At 46.2% G+C, this 21,734-nt stretch overlaps 1 protein-coding gene across 1 annotated transcript in view; it reads left to right on the top strand.

Annotated features, from left to right (window-relative positions):
• CFAP61 (cilia and flagella associated protein 61) overlaps nucleotides 1-21,734 on the top strand; it is a 188,566-nt gene that overhangs the window by 26,537 nt on the left and 140,295 nt on the right. The window contains exons 7-8 of the mRNA XM_040981267.1: nucleotides 2,833-2,989; nucleotides 20,659-20,741. Of these exons, the coding sequence (XP_040837201.1) occupies nucleotides 2,833-2,989; nucleotides 20,659-20,741 (240 nt within the window). The remainder of the gene's footprint in view (nucleotides 1-2,832; nucleotides 2,990-20,658; nucleotides 20,742-21,734) is intronic.

The raw sequence follows: 21,734 nt of genomic DNA, 5'->3' as shown, positions 1-21,734 counted from the left end.
GGGACCTTTGTCGTGGCTGGAAGGCTACTGTCACCAGAGTTTGTAGCAAGTTCCTTATCATAACCGGGTCCTGGCTTAGCTTGACATCTGGTGTTTAGTCCACACAGGGATTTTAAGCAAGGGCCGCTGGAGGCCAAGGGTGGCCCCTGGAGACAGAAGGGCAAAGTGTCTGCTTTGGCATCATCCAGGGCATGGGCAGCAGTGGTCCAAGTGGGCAAAGCTGACCGGCAGGCGGGAGAGAGCCTGCCAGGTCAGTCATCAGTTTGGCATCAAGAGGAGAAAGTCCAGCCAGCCATGGTCACAATGAGGACAAAACCCTCATTGTGAAAGATTGTCACCCCGAAGGGATGGGTGAGGGTGGGGCTTCTGACTGCAAGTGTGAGTGATAACATGTGCGTGTGTCTAAATAAGCTGCCGCGAACAGGGCCGCTGCATAAAGCTTGCTAGCAGTCGGAGCTGTATGCTTCATCCTGTCCTCATAGAAGAAGCAAGAGCTACAACCTGCCGTGCAAGATCGTTGGAGACACGCTGATGGCGGAAAGGACCTGTGCCACTTGGAGAATAAATAAAACTGCCAATTAGTGCCTTTTCATCAGACCAGTTTTTTTCTTAACGTCAATTAAATCAATTTATTATTTTTTTAAGAGAACACACATCCATATACAAAGATGCATTTGGATACTCTGGCAAATGCTCTTATTGACAAGCAATGTTTCTCGAATTATGGGAAAGGAAGCGGCAGACATTGCCACCATGGGTCCCAGCTCTGTGGCAAATCTCTAATTGTGAACTTTGGTAAATTGTTACAACCCTGGATGAATGAAGGGAATATAACAGGTTGTAGAACTGGCGAGTGTTAAACCTTTGTTCCTAATGGCAAAACATGTTTTTCTCATTTTCATCAGAATGTGTGATCCATGCCATTTGAGATCAGATTCCAAACACAATGAGCCATTAGTGTAACAGCTCATTACTAACAGCAGTCTTATAAATAATACATTCTTATCAGGCGCATGCAGCCTGCCGCGAAGCCAGCGAAAGGTATTTCAGGCCACTGAAGTTTCCAGCGCGCCAGCGCGGCTGTAGATGAGAAGGACATCTCCATGTGAACCAAGATGGATGCCAATTTTCCCTGCCGGGAGTGAAGCTGGCCGTCTCTCTCTGCACATATGGTGGATGGATTGGTTAATCAGCGTCTGCTGAGTCTTGGGCCTGAAATTACAGAGAAGCCAGACAACCGCGGCTACACAGCCTTTTGTTCACGGGTGCACACAAGACAAACAGCCACTAGTTATTTGGGGAAAAAATTAAAATGTTTATTTTGGACTTCTACTAAAGTGTCGATGGCTTTACAAAACAGCTGTGTAAACCCAGCCTTTAGCAGCAAGTGTCATTTTGGAGGGACCTGTAAACAAAGGATTATGTATGGAAAAAATGATTTCTTTAAGATTTCTCTTGTGTTTCCGTATTAGGGAGAAAATAGGAGGAGATTCACATTTATTTTTCAAACACAGATTTGAGAGCAAGTATTTTTTTTTTTTAGAAATTCATCTTACCTATTTGTGGGGGTGGTAGAGACAGGAACAGAGACAGAGAGGGATAGAGAGAGATCTTCCATCCATTGGTTCGGTCTCTGTGTGCCTGCAAACACTGTGGCTTGGGGCTGGGCCAGGCCGAAACCAAGAGCCAGGAACTCAGTTTGGATCTCCTTAGTGGGTGGCAGGAGCCCAGCTACTTGAGCAGTCCCCTTCTACATCCCAGCCTGCCCCGCCGTTAGCAAGAAGCTGGCATCGGGAGTGAAGCCAGACCTTAAACTCAGGCACTCTGATATGGGTCGCAAGCATCCCAAGTGGTGTCTAGACTTCTGTGGCAAACACCCCACAAATGGTTTTTAGCTGGAAGGGCTCCATCATAACAAAAACTCTAATACCAAATTTTATTTTTTTTTCTGTGCATTTTGAGCAGCATTAAATTTAGCTTGACCTTCTATTTAAGATATTAAAACAGCAGTCATTTATTCTGGCCACTTGTGGGCATGTGTTGCACTCCTGAGAATAAAGGATACCTGTATTTGTTGAATTCTTCCTTCTGAATGAAATGGTTATCTTAAAAAAAAAATGAGTAGAGGTAAGGCTGCTCCATGCAAGCTTAGGATTCCAAGTGGGTGCCGGTTCAGGTCCTGGCTGCTCCACTTTCAGTTTTCCTCCCTGTTAATGACCTGGGAAAACAGTGGTAGAAGCCCCAATCCTGTGCCCACGTGGGAGACCTGGAGGAAGCTCCTGGCTTCTGGCTTCTTCCTGGCCCAGCCCTTGCCATCATGGCCATCGATGGAGTGAGGCAGTAGATGGAAAATGTTTCTCTCTGTAACTTTGATTTGGGACCAAGAGATGGTCACTGGAATAACCTGTGTGAGAACCGTCTGGTGGAGAGGAAGAAAGTGCATAGGAGCCTTAAACTCAGGATGGGATTTCCAAAAATTCATAAAGACACCAAATGGCTGAGGCTATGGACAAGGTAGTTTTTGCAGGACAAACAGGACAAGAAGGGCTAAAGTTACCAATAATTTCCTCTCAAGAATTATGATAATTTCCCTAAGTCACAACCCTTCTATGATTGTTCTCAAATGGTCACTCGTCTGATGTTTTGAATGCACACATGCTGTGTGTGGCATTGGACACTAGAGCCACCCAAATAAGGCACCTGCCCCTCGTGGACCTCAGCGTGCCTTCTAAGTCAGCAGCCTTCCCCTTACCCATCAGGGGCTCATGGAAGGGTCACCATGAAACCCATTCGGGTTCTTGGTAGAGTAACAAGGTGTTTTGGGCGTTGCAGGTGGATGGCGAAGCTGTCGGCTTCATGAGCGTGTGCTCACGGGTGAACATGCAGCTACTGCATGAGTGCTTCGACCTGAGGCCCTTCCACGGCCTCTGCATCCCCCACCCAGATGACATCCTGGATCTGCCGAAGGAGTTTAGCGTCGGAAGTCAAGGTACAGTGGCCAGCACAGAGAGTCAAGGAGGACACACAGCTGTGTGGTTTGTGGCATCACAGAAGTTAGGGACTGTGTGCCGGGGACTTACTATTGGAGACTTTCAGATAATTTGAGTACAGACTCACCAGTCTTTCTAGCTCGGAGTCAGCTACGCCTCTGGCTGCCAGCTTCCTGTCAACAGTAACAAAGACTGAGGCTCCAGAGAAGAGTCTAACTGTATTCTCTGTGTGTTTGTGTTTCTGGATGGAAGTCTCAAGTACAAGGAAATACAATTTCTTTGAAATATAAATGAAAGTTCTTGTTAAAAGTGAGCACCCATTATTGTGCTTTCTGTATTGCGGGTTTTTTTTTTAAAGATTTATTTTTTATTTATTTATTTTTATTGGAAAGGCAGATATACAGAGAGGAGAGACAGAGGAAGATCTTCCGTCCGACGATTCTCTCCCCAAGTGAGTGCAACGGCCAGTGCTATGCCGATCCGAAGCCAGGAGCCTCTTCCGGGTCTCCCACATGGTTGCAGGGTCCCAAAGTTTTGGGCTGTCCTCGACTGCTTTCCCAGGCCACAGGCAGGGAGCTGGATGGGAAGTGGAGCTGCCGGGATTAGAACCGGCGCCCATATATCCCATATCCTGGTGCTTTCAAGGCGAGGACCTAACCACTGCGCCATCGCGCCGGGCCCTCTGTATTGCGTTTTAAGCACTTTGCCTATCTTGAAGGATTTCCATGTGCATTACCTCATTACATCCTCAGAAACTGATGTAGGGTAACTAGTGCAGGTGATGTTCTATTTGTCTTACACCTGCCCAAGCTTATGCAAGGTTTTAAAGCTTGTGAGCAGCTGACCTAGCCCCCAGACACAGCCCCTCTGCTTCCATGGGAGCTGACAGGGCTGTCGAGGTCAGCTTCTGTCTTAGCTGGCCTTGACTGAAAGCTGCACTTAACCCATGACCTGTTTATTCATGTCAACGAGTCGCTTGACGATTTGACCCTTTCATGAGTAACTGGTGATCGATTCACTCACGTCCCTCAGACTTTATTTTGATCTGTGTTTGTGCTGGGACAACTCATGTCTCCTGGAATTGTCAACCCTGTGTCCTTGAGCCGTTTACACGGTGGAAGGCTGTTGCAACCTGCGTGCCTCGAAACTAACACTCCAGGAGCTCGTCTCCAGCGCTCTCATCCCACTCCCGTGGCCATTGCCTCCTTCATCAACTCCCTCATCATCGGTTGTCTTTGCATCTTTGACCCACACTGGCCTTCTGAGATAACCCAGATAAGGTCTCTATTGGGTTGGTCTTTTCCTACCAGCTGTGAAAACATTTATTTGTATAGAACTGACTGGAGTTAGGGTATACATCACCCCAGCTCTCTTCCCACTCAGGCGGGAGGACTCAGAGATGTGAATTGCAGTCCATTTCCTAAATCCCCACACTGTGTCAAGTTCCAGGTTCCTTCTCCACCTCTCATTGTCCTAATTGTTGTTTCTACAATCGCCACCCAAACTCTTTCATTCAAGGCCTATTCTCACCAGCTGTGAAAGTGTGGACTTTCATACCAGTCTCAACATTTTCAAGCAGAATTATGTCAAGATTCAATCTCTCACTTCTTTGATGATGTATCTATTTGAAAGGCAGACATACAGAAAGGGAGTGGGAGACACACACATACACACACAGATCCACGCCCTGCTGATTCACTCCACAGCTGGCCGCAAAGGCTAGTGCTGGAGCCTGGAGCTTCATCCTAGTCTCCCACACGGGAAACAGCAGCCCAGATACTGGAATCATCTCCTGTCCCTCTTCTCAGGCTGTTAGCAGGGAGCTGGATCCGAAATGGAGTAGCTGGGATGTGAACTGATGCCCCTTCAGGATTCGAGGATTGTAGACAGTGGCTCCACCTGCTACATTATTGTGTCAGCCCCAAGACTCAACATTCCTAAGCTACTGCCATGACCCTTCTTTCTCTAGTCCCTTACAAGCCTTATGATACCTGCTCTTATCATCGTTCCATTGAATTTAAAACTAGCTGTGCTTGATGAATTTGCACTGCACCTCAAAAATGTGTGCCTTTGCTCATAGCTCATTATTTTGCATGTATAATCTGTTAGATACTTTGGGTACTATACTGTGACCAATAGGATGTGGATTTTGTTCCAGTGTAGGGAGAAAACTAGTGAAAGTTTATAAGAGGTGTTACTTTGTTCAGTGAATAACCTAATTTAGAAGGAGTGCATTTCCAGGGACAGGAGTTATAGTTCAGTGGGTTAAATTGCTGCTGCCTTGTGACACCTGCCTTCCGTACTAACGTGCCAGCTCAAGTGTCAGTAACTGTTTCTGATTGAACTCCCTTTTAATGTATCTCGGGAGGCATCAGATGATGGTCTAGATTTGGTCCTCTGCTATCCACGTGGGCATGCTGGGTAGGGTTCTGGCCTCTTGGCCTCTTCCTGGTCCATCTTTGGCTATTATGGGAACTTGGGGAGTGAACCAGTGTAGTACATGGAAGATCTGGATCTCTCCCTCTCTCACACTCACACTGACACACAGGGATTCTGCCTTTCAAGTAGATAGAAAATAGACATTTTTTTAAAAGTCTTCCTGAATTTCCAGGATATTGGAAGACTTTGTAAGAAAACAGGAAAGTAATAGATTCTGAAGAAGGTTTCCGGCTTATGGGGAGATTCACTAAAAGAGGCACAAGAACCCCGTAAATGTGAACACCTCTGTAAACACATGGAACCACATCAAGATATTCCATATGCCTGACGGTTAATGAATATTCTCTGTCAGTGACAATAAAATGGCTCAAAACAATATTTTATTTTTCCAGCTGGCCCCCACCGCTGGCCCTGCATGTCATTTACCAGTCAAGCTGTGTCCTTTGTTAGCCACAGCCTCACAATGAAGACTTTTGGAATCAGAACTGGGCTGGCAATTTTCTTGACGAGGCATGAGGCAAAGTAGGGCACAGCCCGCATTTCTACAGCTGTATTGGCATTGCTTCATCCAAATAGTTAAAATTTTAAAAAGCCAAAGCAAACAGAAAACCTTTTGTTCCGACTGTCGGCCTAGTGTAATCCAGGCAGCACATATCTCGCTTTTCAAAGACCCCTGCCTGGTGCAGACCTAGGCGTCTCAGCGCACACCCGCTGCCCACCTCACGGAGTCTTTGTAGGACTTGATGGGCCCCTTGGCAGGGAAAAGGGTTACCGGAGAGAATCAAAAGGTTCAGCCCAAGCCCCTCGTTACCAAGCCATCCAGGGGAAGCGCTGCTGACGCTCTGTGTAAAAGCTCAAGTCCCCATGTCCAACACAACAGATGTTGCCTTCGCATTGTTGCTGTAAGGAGCTATTTATGTCTTACATTTCTATCCATTAAACTTAAGTTTGCATCTTCTCTCAATTTCTCTTTTCTGTTAGGCTGGGAAGCACATGAAAGCTCTCTTCAGGTGCCAGAACTGAAAAGAAAAGAAGGAGGGGGGGTTTAAATTCTCTTCCTTGTTACATATTAAACAGCCCAAGGTCTTCTGGCCTGTCTCCCTAGGGTTGCATTTTATATTCCTGATTCCCTGCTATTTTGCTTGGCTGGTTCTTTGACGTGGATCCCGGTAGGAATGCAGCTCTCCCGGACAGAGTAAGGCAGTTTTCCTACCAGTGTATTGCTTCATAGATCTCAGAACATGGAGTTGGACATCCTAGATGCTCTGTAGTCTTTTGACTCCTATTGTGTAGTGATTTGCAGTGAGTTGTCATTATAAAATACCACTGACTGTGGCTTATGCCACAGAAATGCCATCTTCTCCTGACATGGGGTCAGAAGTCTGAGACGGAGGATTGAACAGGGTTGGGAGCATCCGAAGCCTCTCTCTTTTGCAGGTGGCATCCTCTCCCTATGTCTTCTCATGGCCTTCCAACGGGTCCACTTTTCCCCTGCCCTGTAAGGACACCAGCAGCACCAGGTGATGGCTTTTCTTAATGACCTCACATTTAGCTTTAATTCTATTTTCAAAGACACCATCTGCAAGAACAGCCACTGAGGGTTAAGACTTCACCATTTTTTCTTGAAGTAGAGGGTGAGACACATAGTGAAGGGGGAAAATCAAACTAAGGGAGCCTTGGTTCGAGGCACTTGGAGCAGAGTCAGGAGGCTATTGTGAAACCAGGTTTTAGACTCATCTGCTGGCCAAACTTGGAACTGGGCTGTCTGGCAGGACCACAACATCCCCATGTGTGTTGACCTCTGGCCTGGGGTAAATTGCCATCCTTGAGCATTTGCTAATTGTGGGGAAAGATACACCCTGCTTCCCCTAAGCCACCTGTTGGTCGAGACAACCCATAGTCCCTTTCTTATAGGACAGCTTAACTCTGGTAATTGCCAGTCACAATTCTTGAGAAACAGATGTTGCACCTGCCACCATCTTGCTTTGGGAAGCGTTTGCTATGGCCACCATCTTCCAACACCTCAAAGTGCATTTTTCAAGACTGTTTGTTTTTCCAGCTTACAATCTGAATTAGCTCCAGATGAATGTAATTTTTTAAATTACTGATTTTTTTTTAATTGGAAAGGCAGATTCACAGAGAGAAGGAGAGACTGACCGAAGGATTTTCCATCCATTGGTTTGCTCCCCAAGTGATCTGAAGCCAGGATCCAGGAGCTTTTTCCAGGTCTCCCATGAGAGTGCAGGGTCCCTTGACTTTGGAACGTCCTTGACTGTTTTCCCAGGCCAAAAGCAGGGTTGGGAAGTGGAGCAGCCAAGACATGAATTGGCACCCATATGAGATCCCAGTTGGCCAATTGAGCCATTTTACCATGCCCCAGATAAATGTCATTTTCTGTATTCTAGATCAGGTCGATTCTTATCCTTGTTCCAAGAGGCCTTGTGATACCACCCTTCATTCTTCTGCTCCCTGATAGGGTGGCAGGATGCATTCAGAGTAGGGGCTACATTGATATTTAAATCACCCAGTGTCTGCATCCTCCTTGACCTGGGTGTGGTTGTTGTGCCCAGATTTTGAGATTGCCAGGAAATTGTCAGGAGCCTGAAGTCAATGCAGACGCATAAGGGTGGTTTATTCAGGCTAGCCTAGACTCCAAGCCATCACCCCATCCCAAGAGGACTAGGGGAGCATCAGCAGCTGAAGCAGTATCAGCAGCAAAAGAAACAGTGGTAGAAGCAGCAGAAGGGGCACAAAAAGGGATAGAGGGGCAAAAGAAGGGCCCAGGTTGGACAGCACAGGGTTTTTATACTTTTCAGGCCAATTCCACACAATTCCACAGTCATGATTGGTCAATTTAACTGCTAACTTTTAAAAAGAGCAAGTTGGCAGGCTTCTGTTGGTGGATTTGAAGCAAGCAACTTTCAAATAGTTCAAACTGGTAAGCTGTGGAATGGTGAGCAAGTCTTATCTAAAATGGACACCAGGGGCTCCTTCCTGAGGAGTGCTCTGCCTACATGACCTGCCAGGTGTCATGTAGACTGTCAGGCCTAGAGTTTACACAACCCCCCAGCTAAGCAAGTAAGGCAGAAATCTCAAAAACGCTACTGGTCAGTGGCGCTTACTGCCCCTGGAGTGGGTTCAGCTCCACCTGTCCCGGGTGATCTCTTGGGCTTCACGCCTCAGTTCTCATTCTTCCCACCATCGTTCCTCCTCCCTTGGATGCTGTGATGTGGTTCCAGGTGTCTTGGGACCAAGGCGACAAGGCTATGACAATAATGCAGATTAAGGGGCAGCAGTATCTGCTTCACCTCATGTTTATGCGATGCCTAAGGTTGGAATTTTATTCTTTTTTCTTTTTTATTTATTTCTAGTTTCTAGCCACCTGAATGTCTAAAGTATGTGAACGTAGCAAAATCGCATTGTCTTCTAAAGCTTTTAACCTGTTGTGATTGTCTGGGATTAACTCTGTGAGTGCTAATGTAGAGATGTTGATAAGCCTGGGCTGCCTGGGTCATGTTCAAGGCCTGCGGTCTAGAGGGTGTCAGGATTGATCCTGCCAGTCAGGGCTGCCAGGGACAGGGTACCCAAGCCTCTTGATGAACCTCTTGGTTTGTCAAGCACAGACTCATTCTGGTACTGCCCTCCATCCCCTCTCTGATGTCCTCAAGAATGGTGGCAGCAGCGACACCTGAAGGTGACCATTTAAAAGCCTATTATTTTGCCCAGAGCAAACTAACTGGGACCCACATTCCTCTAGCACTCTTCAGCTCTGGAAGCTGCCTGGGATGTGACTGGGTCTCACCCTCCTACAGTCAGACGCCTTTCCCAACTGGCGGGAACAACAAACACGTTTTTTCACCCAGGACCTGAAGGTCTCCGGAAAGAAAAGTGGCTTTATTCATATTCGTTATGAGTATTATGTGCTGGGATTATTTTCTCAGTAGGCGGTGTCTCTTTTCGCCCATATTTATGAAGCAGAGAAGAAGGCATTTAATGAATTTCAAGAGTGTATTTGACTGTAAAACACATCTCAGTATATTCACATGTAAATAACCCTTTCATTTGTTCTCTCTGGTGACCTTTTTTTCCCCCCTTTCTTCTGGGGGTAGATCACAGTTTGTTGTTGTTTTCCATTTCCAAATGGGAGGCTGAATGATAATAATGAAAGATTATGCCAAAAAAAAGTCCACGTTTAAAATAATGTTGATATGCCACTTGTGTTGCAGGATAATTATAGTAATTTGGCTATTACACTATATGGAGTCAGGAGGTGCTTGCTAGAAAACACGGCGATAGGGGTGATTCAAGGGATTTTCATCCCAACTGGCTGTTTGATCCCGCTGACTTTTCTCTTGAAAATCAATTGCTTGCCATGAATACTGTGAATTTCCCCTTGATTAAATTGGCCAGCAGGGGGACTACAACCACCGTATCAGGATTGCTGTGTGTTCCTTGTGTTTACAAAGGATTTTTTGATGACTCTTAAAAATATCACAGTCCAAATTTTAATCTGTGCGGAGTGACTATTTTTAAGGAAGCAATTATTAAAAAAAGAAAGAAAAAAAAAGTAACAGTCTTGGCAATGACAATAAACAAAGGAAGGTTTATGAATTTAAATGCCTAGGAGGAGCCAGTCACTTTGCTTCTGGGTGGAAATCCTTCAGCCCCCTCTGCATTTTGCTCAGTCCTCTAGCATCTTCAGACCTTCAAAGGCAGCTGGACTCAGTCAGCCAAAAAAAAGACCCAAACACCACTCACGTTCTCTGGAGCTGTTAGTAGATTCAGGTTTTCTGTATTATTATTGTTAAGATTTATTTATTTTTATTTGAAAGGCAGATTTACAGAGAGGAGGAGAGACAGAGGGGAAAAGATCTATCCACTGATTCACTCCCCAAATGGCTGCAACAACTGGAGTTAAGCTGAGCTAAAGTCAGGAGCCATGAACCTCCTCAGGGCTTCCCACATGAGTGCAGGGTCCCAAGGCTTTGAGCCATCCTTCTCTGCTTTTTTAAGATCAATTTTACGTATTGGAAAAGCCTAGTGACACAGCAAAGGGTTGAAATAGAAAGCTCTTCTATCTGTTGGTTTATTCCCTTAAATGGCCTCCATGGTCAGTACTGGATCAGGCTGAAACCAGGAACCCCACATGGGCTATCTTGCACTATTTTTCCCAGGTACACTTGCAGGCAGCTAGGTCAGAAGTGGAGCGCCCGGGACACATCCTGGCACTCTAGTGTAAAATGCCAGGATCATCAGCAGCAGCTTAACCCCTGTGTCACAACACTGGACTCTTTAGTTTTGTTCCTCAGTGTGAATTTCACATGGTGCACATGGAACTCTCAGTTCTTAGTGCATCTTCTCTGGGGTGATACCTTTTCAATCTGTCCCATTATTGATGAAGTGTCCTCTTGAATAGTAGATAAAACTGGCTTGGACCTGGTGTGATGGTTCAGTGACTAAATCCTTGCCTTGTGTGTGCCGGGATCCCATATGGGCTTTAGTTCGTGTCCCAGTTACTCTACATCCCATCCAGCTTCCTGCTTTTGGCCTGGAAAAGCAGTGGAGGATGGCTCAAAGCCTTGGGAGCTTGCACCTATGTGGGAGACCTGAAGAAACTCCTACCTCCTGGCTTTGGATCAGCTCAGTTCCAGCCTTTGTAGCCCAGCCCAGCCCTCCCCAAACCCATGCCACACCTGTGCCAAGGGAGATTGAAGCCATGTTCAGCCCAGGACAGTGCACCAATTCTGGCACTCACATTCACTGATGGAAATTCCAGCCCAGCTAGGGTATCCCCTTAGCTCCCCAACCAGGCCTGTTCCCAGCCACTGTACTTCTGCATGCCAACAGATATTGCTCTTCCGCATGGGTGAGTCTACATATTGCCCTGCAGATTCTACCCTTCAGACCTGATTCACTCATTTATTTGTTGAATTCATGGCCCAGCTTCACAGAATTGGTTTGCTTTTCTGACACTCTCTGGTGGGTTCCGTGTTGTAGCCCTTCAAGTAGAGTGGCCTTGTCCATGGAACTTCCAGAGAAGTCATTCCTTACCTGGACCTGAACCCTAAGGTCTTTGCTGATCCCCACCTGTACCATCTCTCAGATTCCCTGTAAGCCCCACACTCCCAAGATCCCAGAGAACATTGCCAGGAAGCTCATGGGCTTCACCCAGGTACCGTTGGTGTGCAGGCTGCTTGGCTGGGTCTTCCCAGCAGCTGCCATACAGCTGGGAGAGTCGAGCACCCAGGCCTCCAGCTTCAGGCTCACCTGGGCTGCCCCTATCACCCTAGTTTTACAGAAAGTGTCTTTGGAAACTGATGAAGGCTCTTGGAGGTGAGGTTGATCTGGCCTGTCCGAGGGGCCCTAAGCACTTTCACAGGGTCCCTTATGAAGGAAAGAGAGGGACGACGCCAGGTGGTCAGGTCAGGGAAGTAGAGCCTGGAAAAACACGGCCACAAATCCAGGAATGCAGCCGCCTCCCAGGAGTGGGAGAGGCCAGGGATTTGCTCCTGGAGACAGCAGGATGGGTGACACCTCAGGATCGATCTTGGAGAGCACAGATTTCTGACTCCTGGCCTCCAGAACCAAGATAGAATAGATTTCCACCGTTACAAACCGCTAAGTGAGTGATAATTGGTGAGAGCAGCCACAGGAAAGCAACACAATTACAAAGAAGACAAGGGTGGGAGGCCAGCCAAAGAAGAGAAAGGACTTCTTCACCCTGCAGCAAGGCTTGAGAGAGTGGCGAGTGCTGCTTGTTTCTTGCCTTGTCTTAGCTCAGGGCTCCTCCTTGTGGTTCATCTCCATTTATGTGGAAGGGGAAGGTTCAGGTCTCCATTTATGTGGAAGGGGGAGGCATCTCCCAAGGTTTGGTTTCGTAATTTAGGATTGTGTTGTTTACTTAACAATCTGCTTCAACAATGCAAGGACCTGCTCTCGTGCAGTGCCCAATCCACAACACCCTACAATGTTGCTGTCTCACAAATGGCACATGTGAAATAGATATTTTTAAATGGCCAAAGAAACAAATAGGGTCCCATTTTGCGTAAGAGATGGGACTGGAAATAGAATTGAACTAGCAACTGAAATCACCCTATGTGCATAGGCTAAGATGGGTGACCGACAGAGCCAGACCCCACACTGGCAAGCACACACAAGGGTCAGGTCTGGGATCACCTCAGATGAGTTTCTTTGGGGATCTCCTCAACTGAACTGCTGAACTCAGAACTCCAACCATTGGAAGAATTGCATGTCTGTGGTCTGATTGTAGAGTGCACATATCACAATTGGGCCTCCTCATGGCTACGATGGAGCAGTGGACAGCATAACCAGATGCACACGGAGGATTTGGCAGTCCAATGGGGCCTACACAGGACATCTGATACCATAACAGAGGATGGAGGGCCAAACAAATTGGTCAACTTCCCCAGCCAAACATTGAGAGCAAATATCTGGGTGAATGGAGACTCTTAGGGTGGACTATGTCAGCCACTGGATTTTGGAAGGATTTCCTCATGCTTGGAGCAATGAGATCAACAGCATTTCAGAACTATCAAAACCACTTGAGCAGAAACCATGGAACATGCCCCACATTGGGATGACATCAGGTGGCCATTCCCTATCCTTGGGTATTGATGTGGTTAGGATGCTGGATGTCACTTTTCCACATCTCTCTTCCTTCCCCCAGATACAGGAAGAATAAAAAGAAAATTGGAACCAATGGTTTCATTCACTTTCCCCTAATTCTTGACGCTTCCCAACCTGATCAGAGTTTTTAAAAACAAACAAAAAATACACAAATAAGGGCCCATATGCTGTGCTTTGTTACATCTCTAGTCTAGCAGCTTTTATACTGAGATTATGTATGTGTGTGTATGTACTGCTCATGACCCTTGGTCACTTGGGAGCCAGTTAGCATCTTCTACGTCTTATTCATTCTTTCTTTCTGGTTATCTCATAGGATGTCTAGAACTGGTTCTCCACTGAACTTTGAACTGAATGATTTAATTTCTAATCATTTCCCAGCCCTCCTCTTAAAACCAAACACCTTAAACTCATTTAATTTTTCTGAATGTGTTTTTTTTATTCAAGTTTTTTTCTGAAATTGTCTGTAACATTAAGGTGCTAAACAAAGCAACTGTTGTGTAAAATTTTCAAGATATTTACTTTCATAGCCTAACGTTCAGTTTCCATATATGGCATTAGTAATGTATGAAAGAGTCCCTTACAAAAATTTAGGGTAATGCAGTTAGAGCTGAGTTCATTTTGATCAGCTTGTCCTCCCCTGAGGTAGTCGTGGTGATGGCTTTAGTATGCATCCTTCTAGACCTCTCACTTAGGCTTTTCTGTATGCTAACCATGGATTCATTCTAGCCTGTGGCCATGTTTTTCTGTGTAAATGATGTCACATGGGTATGCAGTGTTTGGAGATGTGCTCCTCCACATGGCTTGTTGAGACCCAATTATGTAGATATGCGTACAACTAAGACATTCCTTTTGCCTTCTGAGAAGTATTGTACTGTGTGGAATGTGCCACATCCATTCTTGGAGGTATATTGAAGTTGTTTCTGTTATTCTGTTCTTCCAACTGGTGCTGCTGTAAATGCCATATATGTTTCCTTGATTCTCTTGCAGAAGTTTGTGCCAGAATAATTCTTTCTGGCTTGGAGATACTCCAGAACCACCAAACATGGCCATGCCAAGGACCCTTCTCTGAGACTCTTCTCCTTCAACAGCATTTAGTGGTGGTGGTATTTTAATGTTCCTTCTCTCCTTCCTTCCTTGCTTCCTTCTTTCCTTTTTTTTTTTAATTTAAAAAGTAAAGTTAGAGGAGGAAATACATACATAGAGAGAGAGAAAGAGAGATATTCCATCTGCTGCACTCCCCAGATACCCTCAATTACTGGAGCTGGCCCAGGCTGAAATTAGGATCTCAGAGCTTCTTCCAGGTTTCCTATGTGGCTGCAGGGGTGAAAGCACTTGGGCATCTTCCACTGCTTTCCTGGGAGCCTTCGCAGAGAGCTGGGTCAGAAGTGAAGGAACTGGGACTCAGACCAGCACCAATATGAATGCCAGTGTTGCAGGTGGAAGCAAAATGCACAATGACTATTACTGAAGACTCCCCTACAAAGGAGCAGAAGGCTTTGTGAACCTCAGAGTTAACTGAGGAAGACATTGAGAAAATGTGGGATACAGAATTCAAAGCACCTGTTATAAAGCTCCTTCTCAACAATGAGAAGCGCATGCAGGTATTAAAGCAATACATCACACAGGAAATAGCAACACTGAAATGAAATCAAGCCGAATTATTAGAAATGAAGGATGCAATAGAGCAAATATAAAAGATCAGTGGAAAGTCTTAATAATGAAATAAATGAGGCAAAAGAAAGAATCTCAGAATTGGAAGATATTTCTTGTCACAATGGGAAAATAATAAAAAAGCTGGAAGCAGAGCTGGATCAGACTGAAAAAAGTATTCAAGAAAAAAAGAGACACTATCAAAAGGCCAAATGTGAGAATTATGGGAGTTCTAGAAGGTGCAGAAAGAGAAATTGGGTGTAAAAATGAGTCCAATGAAATAATAAAAAATTTCCTAATCTGGCGAAAGAATTGGGAAACAACATCTAGAAGGGGCACAGAACTCCCAGTAGGCTTGACCAAAAGTGATCTTCACCAAGACACATGATAGTCAAACTCTCTTCAATCGAACATAAGGAAAAGATCCTTAACTATGCACGTGAAAAAAACTGGCTGACATATAGATTAATGGCAATTAAAATTCACAGCTGACCTCTCACAGGAAACTCTATAGGCAAGAAGAGAATGGAGCGACACATTCCATATTCTAAAAGCAAAAAATTGTTGGCCCAGAATAACATACCCAGCGAAACTTTCCTGGTCTTTGAAAATAAAATTCTTCCACAGCAAAGAAAAGTTGAAAGAATATGCCTCTTCCAAACTTTCCCTACAAATGATACTTCAAGATGTTTTCTTGACAGAGAAAAGGAGTAGCGCCCACCAAAACCAAAGGCAAATGGGAAGAAAATAACAACAGAAGATTAAATCAATGAACAACCCATTGCTAAGTGACAGGACCAAATTACCACTTATTCATATTAACCCTAAATGCAAATGACTTGATATCATCAATCGAATGTCATGGATTCGTCATAGTCTGGGTTAAAAAAAAAAAGAAACAAAATCCATATATTTGTTGCCTAAAGGAGACACATCTGACCAACAAAAATCAGCAGAAACTATATCTCAAGGATTTTGATGATTTTTGTTTTTAGTTTCATTTCTTTAAAACAGTTTTTTTTCTCTACATTCTTCACTGTCTCTGGCCCGGCGCCGTGGCCTAGTGGCTAAAGTCCTCACCTTGAACGTGCCAGGATCCCATATGGGCGCCAGTTCTAATCCTGGTAGCTCCACTTCCCATCCAGCTCCCTGCTTGTGGCCTGGGAAAGTAGTTGAGGATGGCCCAAAGCCTTGGGGCCCTGCACCTGTGTGGGAGACCTGGAGGAAGTTCCTGGATCCTGGCCTCAGATCGGGATAGCACTGGCCGTTGTGCTCACTTGGGGAGTGAATCATCAGACGGAAGATCTTCCTCTCTGTCTCTCCTCCTCTCTGTATATCTGACTTTCCAATGAAAAAAAAAAGAGTCACTTGACTTTTAATAAAAAATTCTTCACTGTCTCAATTATCATACAGTAGCATCGTTTTCTCCAAGAAGGTTCTTGGTTTTGTTTTTCGTTTCTTTGGTGACACATTAGTCATTCAACAGCATGTTATTTAACTTAATGGCACTGTAAATTTCTTCTTTTTTCTTCCTGTTGTTGATTTTTGTTTTAAGGCTTTTCATTTAAAGGGATGTATAATAATGGTGTAATGAAGATTATCATATCTAGTGGCAGGTTGTTTAACTTCATGGCATTGTAAAGTTTTGTTTTTCTTTTTGTTGTTGATTTTGTGTTGTGGCTTTTCACCAGTGGGTATGTGTAGTGACTATGATGTGTAGATGGGAGGATATGGTGCACTGTGTATTTAAATAGAGGATGGCCTCCCAGTTGGATGTGTCATGACAATGGGATGCTGGACTCTGCCATTGTCCATGCCTGCAGTGATGGATTTATGACTGTTTATGAGGAATTATACTGTTGTAATGATATAGGGGAACTACAGTGGGGAAGGGGATTTGGGCAGAGGTTAGGAGAAATCTCAGGGCCTATGGAACTGTATCATAAAAATAATAATAATAATAGATGAAAAAGAATATGCTTGGGATTCTGGATGGCTATTATAGTAAAAGTAAAAAATTCATGAGCCCATCTGTTGTTATTTACTCCTGAAACCTTCAGATTGTATGATTTTGCATTCTGTATGTGTTGGTCTTTATGGATAAAGGTCAGTGTAGATCTGAAGTCCTTGGAACCTCGAGTCTTTATGAGCTGGGGTCTCTCTTTAAGGATGACCATATAGCGTGAAGTCGCTGACATTTCTTGCTGTACTTTGGGAGGGCTCTGTGTTTGGAGGGCTCTGAACCCTTCGCTTACTCCAGAGAAACAGCCTCCCTGAGAGAGATTGTTCTAGAAAGCAGTGCCTTCTTTCCCACTGGAAGAAAGAAAGAAATCACTGGTTCCTAACTTTTAAGCTCCTTAGGTGTGGCGTAAGCCGTAACACTGCAGTTCAGCTGGTGGCATCTGTGCGGGCTTTGGTTGTATGTTACCTGATCCCACAGCCTGGACGTGGCCCTGGGATAGCAACTCAGATCTGAGGGCCCAAGGGTGCATCGTGAATGTTAGCTAATGAAACCCCACCGAACCCCAGAGACGCGGGGGAGAGTGACACAAGCTCACCTCGCCCAGTTCTGAAATGCAGCCACCTCTGGGGACAAGCGTGGCAGCTGCTGCGCAGTAAAGCACAAGCCCTCACGGCAGTTCCATCAGGACAATTAGGCGTTGTGCTCGATAATTGTGTCACCAGTAGCGCACTCTCAGGTAGTTAACACAGCAAGATTCTAAGTTCATTGCCAATCTCACCTGTTCCTCTAGACCTTTAATTTTTGGCAACTTCATTCTAATTATAAGAGAAATATATACCCAGCCAAGGCCTACAGTTCTTTTCAGTTATGCATTTTGGAGTTCTTCAAGTTTAAAACTTAAAGTGGGAAAGTATCAACAGTCATGCACACATGTTTGTATTTTTACATATATGTACCATATTTGCATACATGCATATCACACACATTCATATATAAACATCTACATATGTTTACACACATTCATGTATCTGCACACACATGTAAATACATACATATACATATGTATTTACATATATGTGTATAAGTTTACTCTTGGGGTTGGCATTGTGGTATAAGGAGTAAGGGACACTGGACACTGATATCCCATAAGGGCACTCATTTATGTCTTGTCTGTTCCACTGCTGGCCCAGCTCCCTGCTCATATGCCTGGGAAAGCCACAAAAGATGGCCTGAATGCTTGGGCTTCTGGCTTCAAACCTGGTCCAGCCCCAGCCATTGTGGCCATTTAGGTAGTAAACCAGGGGGTAGAAATTCTTACTCCACCTTTCAAATAAATACATCTTTTTTGGAAAATCTTGGGGGCTGGTGTTGTGACAAAGCAGGTAAAGCCTTCAGTTTCAATGCTGGCATCTCACTCAGGCACCAGGTTTATAACCTGGTTGTTCTACTTCAATCCAGCTCACTACTGATGTCCTGGAAAACAGCCGTGAGAGCTGGCCTGGGTCTATGTGCCTGTCACCTTGTTGAAGACACAGACTAACTCCTGGCTCCTGTATTTTGCCTAGCCCAGCCCTAGCTGTTGTAGCAATTTAAAAGGGGTGAACCAGTGGATACAAGATTCTTTTGTCTTTCTCTGTAACTCTGATTTTCAAATAAACATATAAATTATATTTTTGAATATATATGTCATCTATATATAAATAAATAAACCTTTAAAAATATTGCTGCTGAGTGGTGGTGAAAATGAGAAAGCAGCTGGGATAGTGATGGGCTAAGATGAGGGAAGGTTCTGGATGTGGGAAATGTGTCCTGCATGCATTGCAATGGCTGTCGCTTGGTGACAGACGCATGTTGCAGCTTCCTGACTGCACACTTGCTCCTGTGTGTGCGATAAACTGGCGGGCATGCTGCTGATTCAATCCGTGGTGCTGCAAACCCCAGACATGATGTCTGGAGGATTTCCCAGTGTGCCAGAGCCGCTCAGAATCCAATGTTCCAGGTTTTACCTGCAGTCTTTCTTCATGGGAGGGGCTCTATGTTCTTGACTACACACACACACACACACTAAACCCACCCCCTTCATCTCACATGCCTTTCTCAAAGCTAAATAGTCATTACCCTTTATGCCAGGAGACAACTTCTGACCTTCAATTCCAGCCACCCCCTGCTCCCTTCAGCCAGGCTTTTCTCACCTCCCCAGCGTCTGAGTCTTAGGCTCTGACTGTATTTATTTGCTTGTGTGTTCATCAGAAGTAGGTATAAAGATCCGGTAACTTGGAGCGATGATGGTTCAATGGCTAAATCCTTGCCTTGCATGCACTGGGTTCCATATGAGTGCCGGCTCATGTCTCAAGTGCTCCACTTTCCATCCATCTTCCTGCTTGTGACCTGGGAAAGCAGTAAAGGACAGCCCAAAGTCTTGGAACGCTGTACCCGTGTGGGAGACCTGGAAGAAGCTCCTGGCTTCAGGTCAGCTCAACTGCGGCCATTGCAGCCACTTAGGGAGTGAGCCAGGCGATGGAAGCCCTTTATTTTTGTAAATCTGCCTTTCCAATAAAAATAAATAAATTTAAAAAAATACAGTATCTTGGGGACTTGGAAGGCAACTGTAGGGACTGTGTATCCCTGGTGAGGGCTAGGAGAACGTGGCGGGAGGGGAGGAAGCCGAGGGGATCCTTCCGCGGGATGCTGGGAGATAAAGAAGGCAGAATGGGATGGATATGGGTGGTGACAGCAGCTCTGGAGCCTCCAGCAGATCCAGGGTGCCTCCTGCTCCTGGGCTGCTCTGGGCTGGGGCCAGAAAGTAGGAGCAGGAGGGGCAGCTGCGGGGCTCCCGGCAACACAGGCCCAGGTGAGGCTGCAAGGATTGCAGGCCTGCCTGTCGTGACGGCCTCTCCCAGTGTGGGGAGGGAAGGGTGGAGAGAGAGAGACGAGGAAGAGGTGGCCTTAGCAAGGCCTTTTCAGTCAAACAACATCATTATGTTTTTAAAAGATTTATTTATTTATTTTGTTGTCTGAAAGGCACATTTTTATAGAGAGATGGAGAGTTGGAGAGACAAGGGCCTTCCATCTGCTGGTTTACTCCCTAAGTGGGCTGCAAAGGCTCAAACTGAGCTGACCTGAAGCCTGGATTAGGAGCCTCCTTTGGGTCTCCCATATAGGTACAGGGTCCTAAGGACTAGAGCCATCCTCTGCTTCTTTCCTAGGCCATTAGCAGGGAGCCGGATCAGAAGTGGAGTAGCCAGGACTAGAACCAATGCCCATGTGAGATGCTGGTGATTGCAGGTGGGAGATTGTCCTGATGCTACCACCACAGCAACCCCAGTGACCTTTTTCTATTGTTGTTCTGTGATTTTAAGTGAAGTTTAAAGGCACGCTACGGAATTTGTCAGAACAGTGGTGCTCTGCTCAGTTCCTCTTGCTTAGACAACAGCAAAGTGAGCATGGGGGTCACTGGTACAGCTAGGAGTTCAGTTTTCCAGGGAGAAGGCAGCTTTTGAGCTAACCCTGGGCAGTTGAGCAGCACAGACGTACCTCATTGTGGTGTCACCCACCTCCTGCCTTAAGATCCTTTCCAAGCTGCGGTCAGAGAAGCTGACCTTCAGTAGTTTGCAAACGTCAGGGAGGGCTGCGGTCAGTGGGTGCTGTGACCCCGAGCCTGGCACAGAGGCCCAGGCCTCCTGTGCAGCAGGCTCTCCACACTCAATGTCCATCCGTGGCTTCATCTTTGCAGCACCCCTGGGGGAGGGATCACTTGACCTCTGTCATGCACAGGGGAGTACCAAGGATCCCTCTGTGGAAGGCCCCAATCTTCTCACCTTGATGGGTCACAACCCCCGCCCCCCATAGAATCAAACTCATCAGAGACACTGAACTTTGTCAGCACATTGATCCTGCAGTCCAATTTCCTGTAGCTTCATAGACACTTACTGTGGATTTTCTCTTCTTATTCTCTTTTATCTCCCAAAGATACAGAGCTCAGCAGTAGCAGCCAGGATTCCCAGCAAATAGTGAAGGAGCCATTTTCTCCAGAGCCCAGGGAGAGTATCCAGGTAAGGAAGACCATTCCCCTATGCCTGGGTGCAGGGTGGGCTGGCACGCTACTTGTGACACCAGGAACATCCCTTGGGCTGGGGGCATCGTATGCCACAGAGGCCAGGGGAACAAGGCCCACAGGCTTCCCCCCATGCGGGTAGGGGTGAATTTCAAGCCCACATCTGCCTTGCTCCCGACCATTCCCTGATTTCAGCAGGCAGATAAAACAGCCCACTTAAGGCTCCCTGGGAAATCCAAACTTTCTGAAGAAAATGACGCTCTGTCTCCACCCTCAACCATGTTTTCTCCCTGCCCATCTCAGCTCCCTGTAGAGCTGCTTGCTTGCTTCCCTGGCTTGGCCTTACTGGGCGGGATCCCCTGCTCTGCACCTCCTGCTATGAGCATACTGTCCATAGAGGACTGTGTGAGCTACCTTCTTACCCTAATAAACCCACCCCAAGAGAACCTGCAATTGACTGTCAGAGATTACAGAGGACCCGGAGGGTGGGCCTGGACATCCAGCCACTTCTACCAGCCTTGAACCACCAACGGATTCCCAGCCATGTGAAGAGGCCCATGTGTCTGTGGACTCTCGTGTCCCCACCTGCTTCTACGGGGCCTCAGGAGTGCACGCCCCTTGGGTCCTGAGAAACAAGGCCCCTCTGATTGCCCTTCCGCTCCCGAAGGCCTCACCAAAGGGGTTCAGCAGAAGTGGGGAGAACGAGTGGGCTCACACCCAGGTGTATGGTGCCCGTGCAGAGCTACATCTGCCAGGGTCCAATCCTGCATAGCTCGTTTGGTTTCTGGTCTACCAACTCCTCCTTCTGGCTGGTCCCAGGGTTCCTCACACCAGAGAAGGATGGAGAGCAGGTGTGATAGCGTTACTTCTTAGCCGCCAGCTTCCTCCTTTCTTTCCTTTTGTTTTCTCCATTCCTGCCTTGGACCAAACAGCTTTTCCCTTGCCCCTCAGCTCAGTCAAGGACTATCTGGGGAAGAGGAGCCATGGGAGA

Source organism: Ochotona curzoniae, unplaced genomic scaffold (genome assembly GCF_017591425.1).
Source record: "Ochotona curzoniae isolate NIBS_2020 unplaced genomic scaffold, NIBS_Ocur_1.0 contig_3520, whole genome shotgun sequence".
Lineage (NCBI taxonomy): Eukaryota > Metazoa > Chordata > Mammalia > Lagomorpha > Ochotonidae > Ochotona > Ochotona curzoniae.
The sequence above is the reverse complement of the archived record's forward strand: the minus strand, read 5'-3'. Positions and strand labels throughout refer to the sequence as shown.